The 21,036-nt window shown below is 38.1% G+C and overlaps 1 protein-coding gene across 1 annotated transcript in view; it reads left to right on the forward strand.

Annotated features, from left to right (window-relative positions):
* The window catches only part of LOC141929557 (neural-cadherin-like), a 66,876-nt gene extending 45,928 nt beyond the window's left edge, over positions 1-20,948 (forward strand). The window contains exons 20-32 of the mRNA XM_074839201.1: positions 543-727; positions 931-1,160; positions 4,349-4,626; positions 5,492-5,706; positions 6,744-6,871; positions 7,471-7,598; positions 9,811-9,934; positions 10,489-10,669; positions 11,552-11,718; positions 12,455-12,719; positions 14,488-14,668; positions 15,639-15,883; positions 18,558-20,948. Of these exons, the coding sequence (XP_074695302.1) occupies positions 543-727; positions 931-1,160; positions 4,349-4,626; positions 5,492-5,706; positions 6,744-6,871; positions 7,471-7,598; positions 9,811-9,934; positions 10,489-10,669; positions 11,552-11,718; positions 12,455-12,719; positions 14,488-14,668; positions 15,639-15,883; positions 18,558-18,742 (2,512 nt within the window). The 3' untranslated portion in view covers positions 18,743-20,948. The remainder of the gene's footprint in view (positions 1-542; positions 728-930; positions 1,161-4,348; positions 4,627-5,491; positions 5,707-6,743; positions 6,872-7,470; positions 7,599-9,810; positions 9,935-10,488; positions 10,670-11,551; positions 11,719-12,454; positions 12,720-14,487; positions 14,669-15,638; positions 15,884-18,557) is intronic.
* The last annotated feature ends 88 nt before the right edge of the window (positions 20,949-21,036 follow it).

Raw genomic sequence — 21,036 nt, forward strand, 5'->3', positions numbered from 1 at the left:
TAGTCCAAAATTAAGGACTGACTTTCTGTCTGTCAGCAGCCCCCGGGCCTGTTTCCATATTAACAGGTTACTGTTCTGTAATAGTGATCATGGAATATTTCTGTAATTACTGATTACTGTCCCTTTGAGGTGGTGGTAAATGAAGATGATATCAGAGATTTCATACAGACCTTATCCTTTTCCAGATGGATAAACAAGAATCTGGAATAACTTTGTGTGGTTTTGTCAGTTTCTATTATCTCATAGACCTGTGCACGATGACTGTGTTGAACCCCGTGGTTCAACTGCACACTGCTTTTATTCAAGTTTGGGAAAGTCTGGGGATTTGGGAGTGGTAGAAACATTTTTTTATAAACTCTGCAGATTGTAGTTTCTGAATTAAGGGGTTTCTGGTGCTTTTCTGAGGTTGTTTGTGAATTCCCCTAAATTTTGATACTATAACCTTCATAGTAACATTTAAGGCCTTTTGAATTATGTTAACAAATAAAGTAAATGCTCAATTTTGATTTATTAAGGTTTTCTAATTGAAGGTTTATGTCTAGGTCTTTCAGATTAAATCAGAGGACTGGTTCTTTGATGATGGTGGATAACACTCCTCAAGGAATATACAACTTAAAAGTTAAAGTTTCTGATGGAGTTTGTCCTGATACTATATCTACAGTACAAATCCATGTCAAAGAGCTGGAAAATGAAGCTATACAAAACTCAGCCAGTGTGCGTCTGTCAGGTTAGTTTTATTTGCTGGTGAGAGTTCAGATCACCTGCTTCTATAACTGAATGATTATGTGATGTAGGTATTATTGTATCAATTATTGATTTAGTTATCACTGTAGGGTACTTTCTGGTATTGTTAAATAAGAAATAAATTGAGAAATTAACCTGTGGTCCCCCAGTATTTTATGTTTATCTGTTTTTGAATCCCAAACTCAGATGTCACAGCAGAGGAGTTCGTAAGGAGAGATGAACATGGCAAAACAAGACATGGCAAGTTCAAGGAATTGCTAGCAAAAATGCTACCCGCTAAGCTTAGTGATATCATTGTCTTCAGTGTGATGAGCATTGATGGAAAACAGACAGATGTAAGATTTGCAGTCCATGATGGCTCGACATATTACAGACCTGAGAAACTGCATGCTGAGATGGCAGCATTTAAAAATGAGGTATATTCTCTGGGGTTATCATGCATCTGTGTAATTCACCCAGATACTGAGTTTGCAGGCTATATATCCCAAACCTCAGTGGAACGATTGTCTACATCTACAGATAAGTTTTTTTTGCTTCACTCAGGGGAAAAAAAACACTTGTCAAGCAAGTGCTTAATTCAAGATTTCTCCTTTCTCCTTAGTCCCATACATACAATTATTATGTGGTTGTACTAACTTCTGGTTCAGTAAATATAAACACTGTTTAGTTGCAGAAAGATGGTTCTCCATTCCCATAATGGTACAGTTGCCTGTGTTTTCTCCAGTCAGTGTTTCATTGTGTAATCTATCAGAATGTTGAATATGAAATCAGAAGAATCCCTAGAAGCCTAGAAGTGCTACTGTAGTACTGAGAATGTCTTGGAAATGGCAACTTTGTGGACACTCCAGATACTGATGGAAATTCCCAGATCATCAGCTTGTGGTTAGACACAGTAGAGGCTTGATGCTACCTAGATGGAGATTCTGCTGTACAAAGAGATGACACTCAGTAGAAAAAATCTTGCTAGGAGTATGCAGGGGGTAAAGAGAAGTTACAACAGATAAGTGAGATGGAGACAACCAATTTTGTGATAGTATTTAACGCACCAAAGGACATTTTTAAATACTAAGTGACAGCCTCCCCCAACTGTTTTTTTACTGTTAGAAGGGGAAAATAGTATTTGAATCTAAGACGCTTTCTTCCCCTTCCTGGTGTTTCGTAACTGTTCTACTCTCTTACCAGATCCTGCATGCTCTCTAACTCAGTTATCCAGACATAGTCTGTCTTGGCTCCACTTTTATTTTCTGTAGTCTTCCAGATTTTGGCTTTGCAGAAGCCCTTGAGATGCTGCTGAATCGACACAAAAGCTGCTGCCTTGCACAAAGGCAAAATGCCACTGCTTGTCTTGTAACTTGCCCTGGACAAGGCAGCACTTCCTGACGTGTAATTTGTGGCTATGAGGGCATATTTGGGTTTAATACATGGTACATTTTACAGAGGATTTTTCCTGAAGAGAAAACAGCACTTTCCATTTGTGTGAATACAAGTGGGGTCTGCCTGATTCTGGGAACCAAACAGGAATATCTTAACTTACCACCTGCCTACATCTGACTGTATCTTGAATAGTTGTGTGGTCTCTTCAGAGTGACCAAGTAGGAAATACCAGAGACAGACAGTCTTCATGAAGCATAACGCCTGCTTCTTTTGCATATTTATTGAATTACTGAACGATAATATAGAAAATTGCATTGATTTCAAATATTCTGTGCCATAGTATATGGCAGGTGAATTCATCAAAGTGGTAACGAGGGGATTGCTTCATATATTTTAATGAAAAAATATGTTTGTATTAATTATATATCACCTTTCAATATTTAATGAGTAGCTCTAGTGAGTGATCACGAATAGTTTACAGAAAACCAATCATAACTGGAGAATTTCTCCAGTAGTTTTTGTACATGTGTTCAACTATAAATATAGAAAATAAGTAATTAGCACTGGAATTATTCATTGAATTGCCAAATAAATAATATGTTTGCATTAGCTCCTTGGGATATAGCTTTACAACAACTATTTTTATTTAGCAGAAAAATAATCCATTCTAATACTGTAAAGGACCCAAGGTTGTTTATGTACACTATGTTTTTCCATAACAGTATTATATAGCTGTCCGAATGTGCATTATAGACTCTCCACTAATGGTGATCAATGTGGGCAGCAGACACGAAACTGCACTGACAGGATGCATCACGTCATTATAAAGTATATTTTATGCCTTTGGGGACATGTTTTTCAATACATGTTATAATATTTGAAGATATATGGACAATTGATTATAAAGGTCAAAGTTCTTAGAGTGGTGAATTGAGATGACTGCACAAGTGAAGAAAAATAGAAGTGCTTTAGTATTTATGTATTTGTTTTGATCTTTTCAAAGCTTGTTTTTAATACATTTGTCATACATTCTATCACTTGAAAAAATACATATTAAATGTATAAATGAAGAGAGTCTAAATCTGATCTACTTGTTAATTTTACTTTTGAATAGCTCAGTGTATACCACTGTGAGAGTATGAGGTCTCTTGTATTGAGATATGAGCACTAAATGCACATCATTTTAATGTATTTGAATCACCAAATACAAATCAAATTCTGAAGCTTTATAGGCACCTGTGCAAAATCCCCAAACAAATAGAAGGAAGAAATCTGTTGTGCCAGGGAACAAACTTTGTGATAACTTAGTCCAGTGCGTAGGTTACTGGCTGAAGTACAAAAGGTCTGAAACAATGGCAGCCCCGTTACTCTTCTCAGGCTTATTGTGAGCAGCTTGCTTCCCTTATTTGTGCTTTCTGCTACTTCTTTGGTCTGTTTGGATTAGAAGTTGCAAACTGCTGAGACACTATTACTGTGTTACAAGACCTGTATACACAGTGAGGCTCTTGTCTTTATTTGAGTATTTGGGCTTTCAGGTGCAACCCCAATTAATGATAAAAGCAATGAACTACCAAAGATTAATGTAGAATGGAATACAGTATCCAGTATGCTGAGTTGACTGTATTTTGTTTCAAACAGTTTGACATTACATCCAAGTTTATGGGGCACATATCAATGGACTGAATTCTAATGGCTATGGAGTTGTCTTGTCAGGCTGCTGTCTGTGGATGTTATTATTGAATGCAGCTCAGCCCTGCATTTTTCTGTGTCTGTAGCCTTATGTGTGAGCGAAAGTAAGAAATAAAATCTGGGTATAACTCGCAGGGGAGAATTTTTATCCTGGCTTGAGCTAAAACATGCCTGTTGCTGTCAGAGTGCAGAGAAGTGTGAGGCAGATGACACAGCTCAGAAGGTGGAGTATCACTGCTCTTAGACCTTTGGCCCTTGGAAATCATGTTAGGCCAGGACAGATGTAACATGTGCACAGTCAGTCATGTCAATGATTAAGTTTTTAGGAAATACTGCTACTGTAAATTTTTTCAAATTTTTCCAGTATTTGTCAAATTATTTTGCTTGCCTGTATATAGTCAGGGATGTTACTAATTAATACTCAAGAAACTAAAGCATTCCATTAAGTCTGTGATGACTTAGATTTTTCAGAAATTAAGGAGTAAGTAAAAGCATTCAGTAAGACGTCACTGGTGATGTGTTAAACTGTGTTTTCTCTTAGATCCAGTCAGCTTTACAATTGAACATTTCACAGATCGATGTAGATGAATGTAGGAGCGCAAATTGTAGTGAGGGCAACGGGTGTACAAACTACCTCGCCGTGAGCGATATCCCAACCGTGATGGATACTGGAAGTGTGTCATTTGTCTCGGTAACAACCACCATCAACGCAGTCTGCACCTGTTCAGCTAGGGACCGAGTCCATCAGTCGTGTTCCTCCTACCCTCGAAGCCCTTGTCTCAATGGTGGGATGTGTATTGACACTTTGAATGGCTACAGGTGAGGAAACTTGTATTGCAGATTCTCTTACTTTTTTTTTCTTCTATTTTTAAAGTGTTAAGTGGAGCTTACAAGATAGAGGTCTAAAAAACTCATAGATGTACTTCTGACTGAAGGAGAAACAAAAACCCCATGAGTACACTGGAATGTAAACCGAACGACAACAGTGTCTTTACTAACGGCCCAGTAATGGTGCTGTAGTGCTGAAAGTGGTGGAAATAGTCCGTGTGAGAAAGAAAGAAAACTCTGGGGAAAAAACAGTGGTACAATTAACACGTGTCATTTTTTAAGAGCACCTAATTCAGTATGAAGGAATGGGAGGAGTGCTCTGTTTTGTTTTTTTTTTTTTTCTTTTCCGGAGGAGTAATAATAAAGGTAAATATCAGTGGTAGCAGCAGGCGTGTAGGAGGAGTGAAATGTATTTTAAACAATGGGTAATAAGGAACTTAGAAAACATTAGATAGGAAACTTGCTTTATTGTAGCATCACCTGGCATGCACCAGTATTCCTTTAGTGAAATTATACTGGTTTATTCTATCTAGGAATTAACCTCCCTGAATTTTCTCTGTAATAAATTGACCAATTGATGTTTGGTGTTCTATGTTAATTATTTAGGGAAATAAGTTCTCAAAACATGGCCTCAAAAATACTTTTTTTGGTGGAGATAATATAGCGGATAAATATGCTTTATACTCTTAAAGTATTTTCATAATTGCCAAGCATCCCTGAGACTCTGCCAAAATCTTTATTGCTTCACTGCTATTTTTTTGCTGTGATTTAAGTGCTATATTTGTTGCATGTAAAACTAAAAAAAGAAATTGAACGTTGGGGAATTTTGACTATTTTTTTGTGTGTGTTCTTTCAGATGTCTTTGTCCTGCTTCCTTCCATGGACCAGACTGCCAGCAGACTAAACACAGTTTCCATGGAAATGGTTATGCATGGTTTCCTCCCATCAGGCCTTGTTTTGAAAGCTCACTCTCTCTAGAGTTTATTACTGTGGTTCCAGATGGACTTTTACTATATAGTGGTCCTTTATCAAATCCAGAACCCGGGAGTACAGAAAACTTCATTGCAATAGGTACTTCTGCAAAAGTGTGTGAAAAACTTAAATGTCTTCTGTGTATGGGTTGCCTGTGAACAGTGTAGTAGTTACAGTGTGATTTCTTTCCATTTTATGAAGTTATTTATTTTCTGGTTTGAAAATATTTTGAAACATTTCCTAACAGGTCTTTCTTCTTTGATGTCTATTTTTGAGGCTGCACCTATGGCTTTAGGTCCATTGCAGAGTTGTAGAAATCAAGGGGAAAGCAAAATAGACAGATTGATATATATATATATATATATATATATATATATATATATATATATATATATATAATCCCCCTAGGAAAACTGTAGTGCTATAAAAGAATTTAGGTACTTTGAAGATAAATATTACATGATTAATGCAGTCTTAGTCGCATGTCATTCTTATCTAGTTTAGTGAGAAAAGAAATCCACTTAAACTGCTTTCAGTCTCGGGGCATTTTTGCGCTTTTTTTTTAAACAGGCAATGATTTGATGGATGAATCCAGCCCCAGAGTGCCACTGTAGGAACATTTATACACAAGTAGAACTCATTACTTTATGTTGACACATATTTAAAAGGTTACTACTGCTTATTTCTTGTGAATTAATATACAAGATGCACAGTATGGTTGGCGTTTTATGTTTTCCAAATTAATTGAGAGGTAATGTTGGATATTGTTAATCATTTACCTTTTTTGGCCCTGTTTTGCAGTTACTTGTAAATTTGAGTAGGAGATGGGAGGGAGTAAAACCTCCATGTGTTAATTGTTTTAGAGAATTATAAAATTGCAGATTGATTATCAGGAATTAGTTTCAGTGTTTTGACAGCGAAGTGTGCACGATCCAAAGTATAAAAATAAATACTACATTGAATGAGTATTTCTCTGTAATAGAAGTCATAGAATATAATTCTAGTTATTTCTGTAGTGGAGCCCACTTTATGTGACTAGCAATAAGCATTAAATCAGTACATTCCCTAACTGCTAACATATCCAAAATGGAAAGATTCTTGTAGCTGAATTTAATTTCTTGTTCATGTTGTGTTAGAACTCTCCAGTGGTATTCCTGTGCTGAAGATGAGCCATGGCTCAGGTTTTGTGATGCTGCAGTTTCCAAGTCACCTGAATGTAGCAGACAAAAAGTGGCATCAACTAGAAGTCAGAACCAATGGTCAGGTCAGTTACTTCATTTTTTTTTTTTTTTTTCTGCACCAGGTTATTTATATTTCCAATAGCATTTCCCTGTGCAGAAACCAGGAGGGTAGAAAAAATAAACTGGGTAATTATATGTATTATTCTAACTGTGCTTGTAGATTTGATGAATAATGCAAATTTTGGGAAGACAGCATTGTCAGTTCCAAATCTACCTATGCTGTAATCCATATTCCGAAATCAGGGGAACGTTTTTCCCTGTTTTTTAAGCTCTGCAGTACATGCGGAATGTGCATAAAGGCTTAGTTGTAATTTGCACATTCAGTGTACATATTTGGACATTGAAATCAATTACCTATGCACAAAAACCATATTTCTTTTCAAATGCAGTTACAGTTTTTGTAAAAGTAGTTAAACTACCGAGAAGCATAAATTAAATGCAGAATTAAGTGGCTGCTTTTGTTAAATGGTTCCATCTTGGCTTTACTGGTTATTGCAAGATGGAAAACAGAACAGGAAAAAAACCCAACCCTTTTTGCTTGATGGTATGCAAAAAGAAAAAGATGAAATTTCGATATAACTTGTTACTGAATTTTACAGAAATTCTTAATTTTTTCATGTAGGATGTTCGATTCATTTTGGATCACTGCAGTGCAGCTGTTGTTTCAGAGATAGAAGGAGTAGACAAATGGCTGTCCACTGAAAATCGTACAAATTGTGAAGTCTTTGGGTCTGTTCCACGAAGAACAAGGTATATTTCTGGAGATTCACTGAAAGACAGTTTATTCTAAGGCCTTTGAACATTTTACCTACCAAATTGAAGCCAAGTTACTAATGATAAGGAGCATAAAAGCATTTGCTTTTCTCTAGGACCTTCTGGGTCAAGTCTGGACTTTAAAGTGCTAAATAAATTTTAAGGAACCAGTCTTCCTTCGAGTAGTGTTGCAACACTAAATGACAACCCCAGAACACTGTGTGGTTAATACAGCAGCTTTTGTTGCTACTGTGTACCAACCCTTACCCACAGGATTTCTCCACTTGATTTATCAAGTCACTGTAAGCCTGTTCTTGAAAACTTCATGAAATTAGGCCAGTTGACTTTTTAATGGCAATATCTCTGGATCCTCAACCAATCTTACTATCTGATTGGTGTAAGGCTGAGGGCTCCTACTGACAACCTTTGGCAAATGTATTAAGGCAGATTAACACATCGGGGTCTCTGGTTGATCCAAGGTGGCTGCTGTTATGGCAGAGTCAGAGGGGTGCACCTCTATCCATACCTCAGCTGTTCAGCTCTCAGCCTGCTGTGCTTCTTTAAACTGCTGAGTAAAGTAGGCTGGTGCTAGTGTGCCTGACTGTGGGCTGCAGTGTCTCGTAATGAGACATACAATCGACCAGTGTTTGTTTTCCAGCAAAGTAAGACAGCCAAGGTGTGATAATGACTCTGGTGGTTTAAATTGCTTTTACTCTTGAGTCAGCCCTTAGCCTCAGTTAAAACTGAAAAACATGGAAAATATTATTCAAAAAGCAGTTATTACATTCAAAGCAGAAGAATGTGTTCAGCTGTATTCTTCAAGGGTTTGGATTTAGTATAATTCAGTCCTTTGAACTGATGCCTGTTGCCTGTGCTGATGACACCAAGCTGGGAGAAATGACCAGTACGTTGACATGGCTTGGAATTAAAAATGAACTCCGCAAACTGAAAATAGGACCTGGAACTACACTGTTATTTTTCTACTATGACAGAGGGCCAAGTACTGCATGTAGGCAGAAATGACCACCCTCACAAATAGAGAGAAGGGAACAACTGCAAAGTTGTAAAAGATATGGATGGTAGTCGGAAAGTGAGTGAGTCAGCAATGCTGCATTAATGTGAAAAAGGCAAGCACTACACAGTAATGCCTCAACATGTGTACATCTCTTAAGACATGGAAGATAATCCTTCCACGCTGGTTAGCATTGCTGGGCCTCAGCTGGAGTGCTGGGTCCAACTTGTGCACCACAGTGCGGGATAGTGGTGTACCCACTGGGTAGAGTCCAGAGAAGAGCAGTGACTGTAATCAGCTTGCCTTGAGAATAAGACCTCTTAAGAATGAAGGAATTGAGGTCACTTAACTGAAAGAAGGGAAAGCTGAGGAGAGATATGATAAGTCTCAGTGTATATAAAAGAATGCTACAAAGAGGATTTAGACAATCTCTTCTGTAAAGGGCTTTAAGTTACAGTGAGGAATATTTAGGTTATATTTTAGGGAAACCTTTGTACTAATAAAGATACTTGAGCTGTGGAATATATAGTCCCAGCAAGTGTGCTCATTAGCATTGGGATTAAGCCTTGTCAGCAGATGCATGGAGCCCTCCTGGGCATGAAAAGAGCACACAAAAAAAGGGAAAAATAAAAGAACAAATGAAAACAAAAATTGGAGTTGATAACTCGGGGAAAAAGAAACTGTGAGGACTAAAATGGAATTCTTTGGCTCGGAGAGATGATTGGGAGACATTGCAGAGCCTGGACATTTGTACCGTACCTTTCAGACCACATTGACCCAACTTTCAGGTTTCTGGCCTTTATCATACATAAAACAGTTTTGTAGTATTCCTACAGCATAGGATGAATGTGCATACACAGAAGCAGTTGAAGGAGAACATGGGGTCTAAAATATCACAGCTGTTCCTGACTTGTACACAAACATACCTGAATTGGAATAATGTCCCACAGTTAAACTCCCAATAGACTTCATGGTCATTTTAAAAAAGTAAATTACCCTTTATTTTAAAGGGCCAGCTTCTGCTTACTGACTGTATTTCAGAGAAAGAAGATGATTAAATACTTGTATTCTTTTGTTATTTTATAAAGCCTCTATTAATTGGAAATGCAGTGTAGATGTTTATCTGCCTTATTATATAATGCTCATGTTTGAAGGTAAATTCACGTCTGTTTTTATTATTCATATATTTTTTTAAAGGTATTTGAATGTGAACCATGTTCTACAGCTGGGTGGTGTAAAAGAATCATTACCATATTCTTATCCACAGTTGCTACACAAACACTTTTCTGGTTGTTTGCGCAATTTCGTCTTGGATACTCAGGTAAGAGAAGTGTAACATTTCGCTTTAGCAAAGGAATAAACTTCTTTATTCAATTTTTGGGAGATTTGTATTATACCTGAAACTTTGACTTCCATTAACCTGTTCAATGCCTGTATGTGTGAGTGTAAAATACAAGAAAATTCTGTATTTTTCTGTCATAATTAAAATAGCTACCTTGAAAAATTACTTCTCAATTACAAACAGATGTATTTGTGAGCTAGAAACTGTGCCTTTGTTTATCCCCTACTTCATGCAGCTGTCTTCCAAGCTTCTTTGCACATTCGGGGAACTTCTGAATGGCATTTGTATAATGGTATATTTCTGCCAGCTGTCTGCTTTGTTCGGAAGTACTAGTGTTTTTCTCCTTTCATAGTCAGTTGAGTTTATTCAAAGGCAAAATAAGTTGATAAATCTGAATGTCAAAAAGCAAACTTAGCATCTTAAGCATTGCAGATGAAGAACAGACTGTTATATGGTATAGCTATTTCTGTTTAAAAATGAACCGTACGTGTTTCTTAAGTAATATTTCAGTGTCGTACAATTTTCTCTTGAAGGTATATGATCTTCAGGCTCCTGCAGAGTCCCTGAATAGCTTCCCTGGCTGCGCACTTACGGATGGGAGCTGTGAGACCCTGGGGTCTTCTTCCTGTGGTATTCATGGGAGGTGTCTTGGAGACTGGGGCTCATTTGCTTGTCATTGTTTGCCGGGTTACTATGGCTATCGATGTGATAAAGGTGAAGTCTGTTTTTCTGTTACGTTATGATAGGCTAGTAAATTTTACAATACAGAAAACTTAAAATGTTTGCAGGTGGTTTCTGATGTTTACATTGTGTAAAGCCATGTTTCAGTGTAGTTTTCTGCAATTTTTAACAATTTCTTTTCTAATTCCCTTTGAGAAATTACATTCTCAATATCAGGTAATTTCTTTAGTCCTGAAAGTGTTTGTGCAATAACTGTGTAATGGAGACTGCATGACAAAAGAATTGTGAACAGAATTATTTGTTCTCATCACAGTTTTTTGAATTTGCATCTGTTTACACTTTCAGAAATATCTAGTAACCTAAAACTTAAATGTGAGTGTGCCAGTACCACTTACTGTGCAGAATTAGAACTTCACAACAGGAATTGGAAGTTACTGCTCTGTTGGTGTCTGGAGGAGACTCTGTTGGCCTAAGGATCTGTGCTTTTGGTATAGTAGGATCTTTTCTTTAGCCCTCATGGAGCCAAAGTTTGCAGTAAAAAGAAAACTATAAAATAGGTTGTGAAAATCGGTTGTGGTACTTAATACTTTGTCTGCAGTCTCTTCTTCTGTCTTGGTCAGAGCTCCTGCTTTCCTGCTATCATACTGTGTGAGCATTGTAAGGGGAAGCATTAGCAGGATCAAGTCAGGAGGGAGATCATCTCTTTATGGAGGAAGATGAAGTGGGAGAATGACTGGGGAAGTTCTGGAAATAGATAAAGGGACATGTCCCGTAAGACAAGTTATGTCTCATGGATCCATGCCGTGCATGCCAATTTTTTCTTCTACTTTCAACCCTAATTATGAAAATAATGGAAACAGTAATATTTTCTTCTCTCTACAAAGTGGTTTAAAGGTCTTCATCCTGTCTTTTTAGCTGCCAAAGAATATACATTTGGCCCAGGAAGTCACATTCGCTATCAGCTTCCCGTCAGCGTCCCAGCCCGTAGGACGCTGTTTGAAGCCATGATTAGGACACGGCAGCCTGACAGTGTCCTCATGAGCGTGCTGTCTCGAAATAAGGATGAACACATCACCCTGCAGGTGAGCAAGGCATTCCAGGCAGTGATAGCATAAAGTTAAATCAATGCCAGTGAATAGTTAGCCCAGAGAAACATTAGCTCAAGAGTCGGAAATAGAACCAAAAACCTTATGCTAAGCACAAAAGCTTTGGAATTTGTTTTATGGATGCTTACAGACCTGGTCCTTCACTTAAGATGTTGACTACAAAACCATGGTATCCCATTGGATTTCAAGGGAATTTATTGCCAGTTACAGTGAAGTATAGTTTGCTCTACAGAATAGGATGAATGGTGTGTCTACTCTTGTGTCCTATTCAGCTGTGATCACGAGTGGCCGATTCTGCATAGTTCAGACTCTGCCAAGAGAGGTGCCTGTAGCAGTTCTAATGATGTCAGACTCTCAAAATAACAACATTTTATACATACCGCTGAATGAGTCAGCCAGGTTGGTTTGAGCTGTCAGTGTAGAGATGATGCACCAGATTCTTGGCCATTTGAAGAATCCCATAAATCTGCCCAAGAGAGTTGCAGGGTAAAATTCCTCTGAGTGAATTACATACTGCTGTGAGTACACCGCTACCAGTATTTAGGTTGTCTAGCTCAGTAGCGCCCAAAGTACCTTTATATTACACTGTAGGTGCAGTATAAACATACCCTAAATTTAAATAGATGCTTTAAGATTGAAGTTACAGGTCAATACAAAATGTCAGGTGATGACTTTTCCTTTCTTTCTTACTACTTTGTTAATTATTCGCAAGGTTGTTCGGGGTTTCTTGGTGGTCTCGTATAATCTGGGTGATGGAGACTATTCTGTAAGCCTTCCCTCCTACCACATTGATAATGGTGAATGGCATCATATCACACTGGAGAGAAATGGCAATGAATTCACTCTACGCCTTTATGAAGGAGGTGGGAAGAGAGAAATTCTGAAAGCACTGGGAATATACAGAGAGATTGTGATTGACCCCAGCAGCTTGGTCCTTGGAAACACTTACCCATTCAATCAAAACAAGAGTTTTCAAGGTGAGGAATTCTTGATCTCACTGTTCAGAATATGGACCTGTAAAAGTGAAGGTTTATTGGTACTACATGGGCATATTGCGAGAAGCTTTCTTGTTTATGTAGAGCCCAAAGTAAACAGATTTCTTGCATGACACTTTGCAAAAGGGACAAATAATCTGTTCTCGCTAGAAAAAAGGTACAACAGGGAATTATGTGCAAATACTGTCAGCTACTGGACTTGTAACAAAGATGGTAACCTCTTCACAAGACTGTATGTAGAGTATTTGTAACTGGAGTTCTGCAAGCTTATCCCAGGTGGAGTGTGGGTGGCTCATTGCATTAGATACACTGAAGTGGTTCATTGCAGGGTTCAGTCCAGTCCATTTGGCAGCTGTCCCAACTGACCGAATACAACCATCCCTATGCTGAAGGGAATATTTCCATTTTATATGTGCATTGCATAGCACACAGCAAACTCTAGTTTATTACCTTTATGTGCTACCTTTGTATTACCAGATTTTACAGTCACTCAGTTGAAGCATTAACTAAAATTAGAAATTGTTTACTGAATTAGAGCTAACAATTTAAATTTTTGAGTGGACGAAGTCATGATGTCTGTTAAAAAAACAAATCAGTTTTCAGCTTGGAAATTTAATAGTTACACAAGGGAGAAGTATAGAGAAATGTAAGGTTAAGATATCCATAATAGCTTTTTACTCTGTCCCCAGCTGGCAGCTCACCCTTCTCCTAAAGTCACAGTATAAGCAATGCACAGTTATGCAGCACGTCTTCTATATTGACAAGGAAGACACACACCATTACTTGGTTAAGTGTGCCTGGCATCTGTCTGTCAGCTCTCTCTCCCCCATGCCTTTCACCTTGTTAACCAAATTCTAGTAAATCCATTTGAAACAAGGTGATAATATTTTCACTAGATAAAAGTGTTTCAGTGAATAACACGAAAGTGCGAGGAGAAAACATATAAAATGTATATGCATTGAATAGAATAACAACTTACAACATAATTATATCACAAATTATTTAGAAAAAGACTTTTCTATTGTTTCACTAGAAGCATTCTAATAACTATGGTTTATGCTGAAAACTAGGGACCGTATTTTGAATTTTTACTTCTGGGAGTAATAGTATTTGTTTTCAAGTAAATAGATTAAAGTCAAATGGTTACATGAAGGTCATTTTAATTAGGACAATTAATGTTGCTGTTAAGCAGCTGAAACTTTAAGGGCTTTGAAGTTATAAAATGTACTTAATTCATCAAGGTGTATGCTTTTATGCTGAGGCATCTTGTGTATACGAAATTAATGTCACACATCTTCAGTACAAAATTCGTATCAGTGACCCGAGGCTGTGTCACCATTATTTGTGGTTTGCTCTTCTATAAAGTTAAGCTGTAAACTACAACTAGAAATCAACCAAACACAATTTATACTGGTACACATTGAAGAATATAACAGATTTTCCACAGTATTAGGACTTTTCTATTGAAAACATAGTGAAGGGGTATGTGTTCTGCTGTCTTGAACGCAAGCAGATAGGAGCCTGCAGCAGCACTTGGTTCTTGTGAAAGACGCTGGGAATCATGATCAAAACTTTAACAAATTCAGTCAAAAGGTGGAGAACAGTGCTATGAAAGTTTAGGTAGATTCGGTTCTAGATTTAAACTTTGGTAGCCTGGGTCCTTTGTTAAACAAACTGCTGAATCTTACAGCTGCTTCAAATCATTCTTGCTGAATGGCTTTTAAAACAGTCTCTTTGTGCCTTGCCTCAGGATGTATGAAGGATGTCAGATTTAATAACTACAGAATCCCTCTGGACACTCACATGAAGGAGCTGGTGTCAGTATTAAGTGCCCAAGGCGTCAAAGAAGGCTGTTCTTCAGAGGCTTGTAGGAATAACCCGTGTAACCAGGAATTTATTTGTATTGATTTGTGGATGATGCATGAATGCAGGTAATTGGTGAAAAGAAAAGCACAAAACCCTTCAGATTCAGGTGGGAGAGGGTGAATGTTGAAGAAGTGTGCCGCTTGAAAGGCTGCCACTGGCAGTCTCATCAAATCAGTTGAACCACAGTGAAGCACTAAGCTAGATGCCTGCATGGGCACTAGGTTACTCTGAGAACACTGTCCTTTTAGGTGCTACCCTTAGCTGGTGTAAATCAGTGTATCTCCGTTGATTCTGTAACAGTTTCGGCTGCCTGTCTCGATTGAAAACGTTTAAAGAATAGCAGCAAATCGGGAATGCTTGTAAACATTCTGGAAAAGAGAGTATGTTATCTGGGGTGGAGTGGAACAGTAGCGTGGCTAGCTGTCTTGTGAAGCTCGTGCTGTGCAATGTAGGTGTGCTTACTCGTTAGTGGCTGACCTCTTATACTGTCTTATGCCGTGACCTCTGTCCCTTACAGGCCCCTCGAGTTGCATTAGAAGCACCAGTCATTAAGGCCAGAGTGCTTGTGTGGCCCTGGGGCTGAGATTAGGACAACACTAATTCAAGTTAGTTGTGCTGTGAAAATTTACATTTTAAGCATTACTGACTACCACTCTCCACACAAACAGAGTTTTGTAGAAATGTATTTTTTTCTGGAAATACACTGTGATGGAAACACTAGGCATAACTTGTCCTGCCTAGACACATCTGCAGACCCTAATCCAGCTATTTTTCATGTGGGTAATCTTGCAGAAGCCAGTGGAACTACCCGAGTTCTGAAAGCTCCAGATGTTGGGTTTAAAGCTGTGGAGCTCATTGTTGTATGACTGCATTAGAAAAGACTGTAATCCTGTAATTATTCTGAGTAACTTCTAGTAGCTACTTCAGAAACTGTATATAGAGTGTCATCAAAGAACTGTTTTAAATCTTAAATGCTGTCTTTCATGCCTACTTTTCTCAAAGTGTAATGGTTTCATTTTGCCTTTGTCTTTTCAGTTGCCCTCCAGGACACATGATCACAGAGAATGCCACTGGTAGACAGTGTGTCTACACTGCCTGTGCTAAAAGGCCCTGTAACTATGGTACCTGCAGCTCGCAGTCACCAACCACGTTCCAGTGTCACTGCCCTGATGGCTATACTGGACGTAACTGTGAAATCACACTGGCGATCTTTCACAAGGATACAGGCCTGAGCTTTAGTTCCATGTTTGCCATCTGCATTTGCTTTTTGGCACTGTTAGGTAGTTATGTCAACTACATCTGGTATTACCTTTGGTGAACTCATTTATCCATCTTGTCCCGAACAGTTGTCATCTCTTCCTCCTGCTGAAAAACTCAGTTTCCTAATGGAGACTTGACTCTGCCCTCACTTCTTTGCCATGGTCTCAGCTCCATCAGTAACTTACTTTTCATCCCCGTGTGCATGTATTGCTACGTGAATCAACGTTTGTGAGCGATGGAAAGTTTTTGCAGTTTTATTTTCTGCATATTTTCACTTCATTGCTAAGGAATTGTTCAGATGTGTAATTGGAAGCAAATTCAACTGAACAGCAAAAGCAGAAATTGCTACCAGATAAGCATTGTTTAAAATACTACTGAGCATGACACAGATTTTTCAGTCTAGGAGAAGTATACTGCCGGGTAGGAATACACTTGGTCAGACAGGAGCAGTCAGTTGCATTTTACCAGTTGTGTCACAGCTCCTAAGAGCTGCTTTTGGCTTCCTCAGCCATTTTCAGGCTTAGGTACTGGATCTCAAAAAGAAGAGGAAAGAGAAAGAAGGATCTCACTAGTGAGGAAGGATCACATCTTTGAGTCCTTCTTGTTTATTCAAATTTCATGAAAGTTTGCCTGAGTAAGGACGTAGGATTTTTCTCATGGCTTGTACAGTGTTAATGTAAGTTTCATTCAGAAGTTGTAGTAAAAGTATGAAAGTGTATTATGGACTGTTTTGAATCCATCTGTGTAGCGACCTGAAATACCATCATTTTCCCCAACTCTGCTAGATACTGTTTGCCATGCAAATGTGAACAGCAAATAATGTGGGAAGCTAACTGGTTTCACAGCTTTTCAAGTCCCAGTTAGTTGAGGTTGATAACGGATCCTTATGTGAAATGTTTTTTGCTGTGTCAGAGCAGTTTTATTGTGAGCTGACTTTGTGTTGCTGCCTGTGCTTGACTGAACTCAACTGAAGAAACAACAACTTTTACCTAATAATCCTGCTAATCTTTCAGGTCTAAATGATGAGTAAGAAACAGTTGTTTTTAACCAAGTGGCGTGCATTATCGTGAAAATTTTAGCATTTGTGGTTAACATTGGTGTTATCACACAACTGTAGGTTTTGTTAGGAGAATTTTTAATAAAATTCCTTGTTCTCAAGATTTCAGATGCCCTTTCTCTTACACAGCTTCTAGAAAGTGTTAATGCACTTAAAAGTGATTAATTCATGTAACTTCAATTATAAATTTACAAATTTCCAATAGATTAGACAGCTGCTTTTCTGACATCTGATTACATCTTTTCAATTCAAATGTGGAACTTCACGTTGGTTCTGGTTCAATACCACAGGAACCCTCCGCACCCCGCCCTGCCAGGAGGGGACTTCAGCTCATTTTGTTCAGTTAAAGACAGTGATGGTTTGGCACCTGCAGCTGCCCTAACACTAATGCTGTGGCTCAAAGAAGCAAGAAACTTCACAGAATGCTTTTAATGACAGCACTGCTTAATGACAGCTCAGGATGGTTCGATCTTGAGCAGAAGATCAGCCAGGAGCTTGCAATGTTGGTACCTGTATGGAAGAGAGATTATTTTCAGTGGGGGTACTTCTGGTTTACACTCCTGTTACACTCTTGGAACACGGGCTATATCCATTTTAAGTATTGGCTTTCTAATAGCGGTCACAGTAAAAGAAAAAGAGAGATGTAGAACATTAAAAGACTTGAGTATCTCAAAATCAGCTCAGCTAAAAAATGACCACCAAGATGTTACCACATGTGTAAAAATCTGTGCGATACATTCTGTTGGGGGTGGGGGGGGGCAGGGAGGAGGAGATAAATATACATCTTAAACGCATTGATTCGGCTTGAAGGGTGTAACTGCAGAGCACAGTGCAGGGCATAGACCTCCGTGTACACCAGGTTCAGTCCCCAGCTCATCTAGATGCTGCTCTGCCATGTAGGTATTCTGTAAGAGTCCAGTCTCTTTAATTCACTGCATTGTTAGTTATGGTATCCAATGGTTTGAGGTCTTACTATGAGCTTTTATCAACTTTTATAGAGTTGGTAACAGTGGTACACAAGTTTCTATTTACATAATGTTTCTATTTACTTAAGTTTCTATTTACATAATTTACATATCTGATGTTGAAGCTTTACAACTGTCAGTGTGTAAAATGCACCTAAGCATTTGAGAAAAATGTTTAAATTCACAGATGCTAAGGCAAAATGCACCTTTTTTTTTCTGGTAAAATGTATGAGTAATTTCTTTTGTCTTGTGTTGTCTTGTGCTTCATTTCTGTGTATCTGTATCTGTTACTGTCAACACATTGTTACTAAGTGCTACCCTTTTGTATACATTTTCTCCTACAAAGTTTAACTCAATACAGTAAATACGTCTCTGAACACCACTGGTGTCAGTTCTTCAGCAGCTTCAGAGTTGTACTTTAAATGCTATTTTAAAATGCTCTTTAAAGGCCTTTTCTTCTGTGGATACGTTCACTTGTAAGTCTGTTGAAGAGTGCAAAAATCAAACATTTGCTGAGAAACAAAACTAGAGCCTTGCTGGCTCTGACTGCAGACTGGTGCTGCAGTACTGGCACAGAGCGGTGGCCGTCTAAGCCATCCTGCAGCACTTCTGTATGTAAATTTTTATTTGGTTCTGAATGACGTTCTGTTTTGCTCCCGTGTGTTTACACAGCTCTGGTTGGTGCTGTATTCATGTGGGCTCGCTGGAAGACTCACAGAGATCTGAAGGGAAGAGTTTACCACATACCTGCGCATCATGAGGATTTGGATGACATCAGAGAAAATATCCTCAACTCCAGTGAAGAAGGGGGTGGGGAAAAAGACCAAGTAAAGCTCACTGTGTTACATTACAATTAAGAGGGGACTGGTGGCGCTCACTATGCTGAGGAAAATCTATTTGATGCTTTCCCTTTATAACTGAGGACCTTAGCCTTTGTTCTGCTGAATCATTACTGCAATTGGTAGATGAATTATTTGCAAGGTTATGTACACAAGGGTGCATGTTTCTTAAGTGGAGATAAGTGCCTATCAATTTTTAATTTGACTTAAAGCAAGTGCTCCTATGTGCATATTTAAAAATGCTCGTAGAGGGAGTTTAGCAGTAAAGAACTAACAGCTGATACTTTTGGTTTCGTGGCTCAGGAGCTGCTGAGGTTCTCAGTGGTAATTACTGCTGTAGCACTGAGGCCTTGAAAGAGCCTGCCGTGAACTGTTCTTCATGGACAGTCTCTTTCTGGAGACTGTTCATAACAGCAGTTACTCAGCCTTGACTTGTGAAGAAAGTGAGGTACTAGATTTGTTCCTCTTAAGCCCTAAAGCACGTGGTGGTTGTGGAAGAACCTTTCTGCATTTTCCTATTTTGGAGAGAAATACACTAGTGAACACAAGTTGTGTTTATACTTATAGTAGACCGGATTATACCCAAACCAGATATTACTGTCATTTCTGATAGTTGTTTTAAGGGTTTCTATGTGTCAGTTTAAGACAGAACTTTGAAAGAAAACTGCAGATATTATATAGAGGAATAATTTAAATAGATTATTTGCTGACCCACAGACATGTGCTATGTTTAAAAATGGTAAGGGACTCATTGCCGCCTTTGAAACTGTTCATTTCATGGATTCAAAAGGTGGTGTGACTCTGCAGAGGTAATAATAGTTGGCACTAATGTAATGGATCAGAAAAAGCCAGTGACGTAAAAAAATTATTAAATGTGACCCGTCCCAAAATTCCAAATATCTCCAAGAATTTTTAGTTATAAAATATAGAGAGCGTTTTACACGGTCATCTGAGAAAATATTCTTACTTGTAGAGTATCCTTAATTTCTTGATGAATTAGTGTGAACATAATAAACACAGGGACATTTTCCCTGTGATAACATAGACAGCTGTATGCATAAATCCTGTTTTCCTTAATCAGATTAACTTCCTCTGCAGTACATTGTAATTTTACACCCAGATTTTCCAAAACCCATGAATGACAGCACATAATAATACAGGCCTCCCTCAGATACATTTTAGTGGAAAATCATAATCAATTGGGGACAGAGAAACACAGGGGAAAACTAACAGGGGTTGCGGGGGGTGGAATATTATGCTTTTGATTGTCAGTCCCTTTTTCAGACTGTTTAATGTCCAGCTAGTATTCTGGACTTTTAAACTTGACAATATTTGGAAGAGAGAAGGCTCCATAAAATTTTGATTTTTTTTTTTTTTAAATTGAGACTTGTCTATATAAATGGAGCAAAGTGCAGCAAGAACACCACCTTATTCTGTGCTGTTTCTTAATATATTATAATATGTAAATTGTATATATTATCAGCTGATAATATGAATCTATCATATAGATTCTAAGATAATTTGTTTCATTAAAACAAAGCATGGAACAATATATTGTAAAAGACATTAAAGCTTCTTTGCTTACAGTTGCATCAGTAGCTTGTTTTGGGAGGTCTGGCTTTTTATTTTTAACATATCTTAAAAAAAAAAACAAAAAAGGTCAGTGCAGTCCACAGGCTAGATTAATTTGCACGTTTCCAAAATGAGAAATGTTCACACAGTATCTTGTTCTTGTGTGCATTTGTGACACACTGGAAAATCTTGAGCACACAGTTAACCAGTGGGTACACACTGCAGATGATGTGGCATTTTCCTGTGGAAAAGCTAGATGCCGTTTTTACCCATTGATTCACAGATGGTACAGTCTGTGATCTTGTAATTTTACTGATACATCTACCTGTGAGGAAACACAGGCTAAAACATCTTGCAGTGTTCACAGGTCAGGTATGTCAGCTTCTGTATTTGTGATCATAGCACTTACAAAAAGGATATGGAAAATGAAGTAAATATGTATTATGCACAAAAATCTATTCCTCCCCCAAACAGCAGTAATTTGGTCTGCATACCTTGTGTTCTTTCCATAACTGTGGATATACTGTCATTCTGGCTGGTTTTAATCTAATTTAGCTTGTAAGCTCCTTGGGGCAAGGATTGTCCTTATTTGCCTGTGAAGTGTCATGTGTGGCTAAGGCACTGTATAAATAATAAATAAGCCTTCTGTGTATGATGTCTCTTCCTTGCATATTTTGAAGGTAGACTAAAGCTTGGACTCTATTGAACTATTTCTCACTCAGCTTTGATCAGATACTTCT

Source organism: Strix aluco, chromosome 14, assembly GCF_031877795.1.
Source record: "Strix aluco isolate bStrAlu1 chromosome 14, bStrAlu1.hap1, whole genome shotgun sequence".
Classification (NCBI taxonomy): domain Eukaryota; kingdom Metazoa; phylum Chordata; class Aves; order Strigiformes; family Strigidae; genus Strix; species Strix aluco.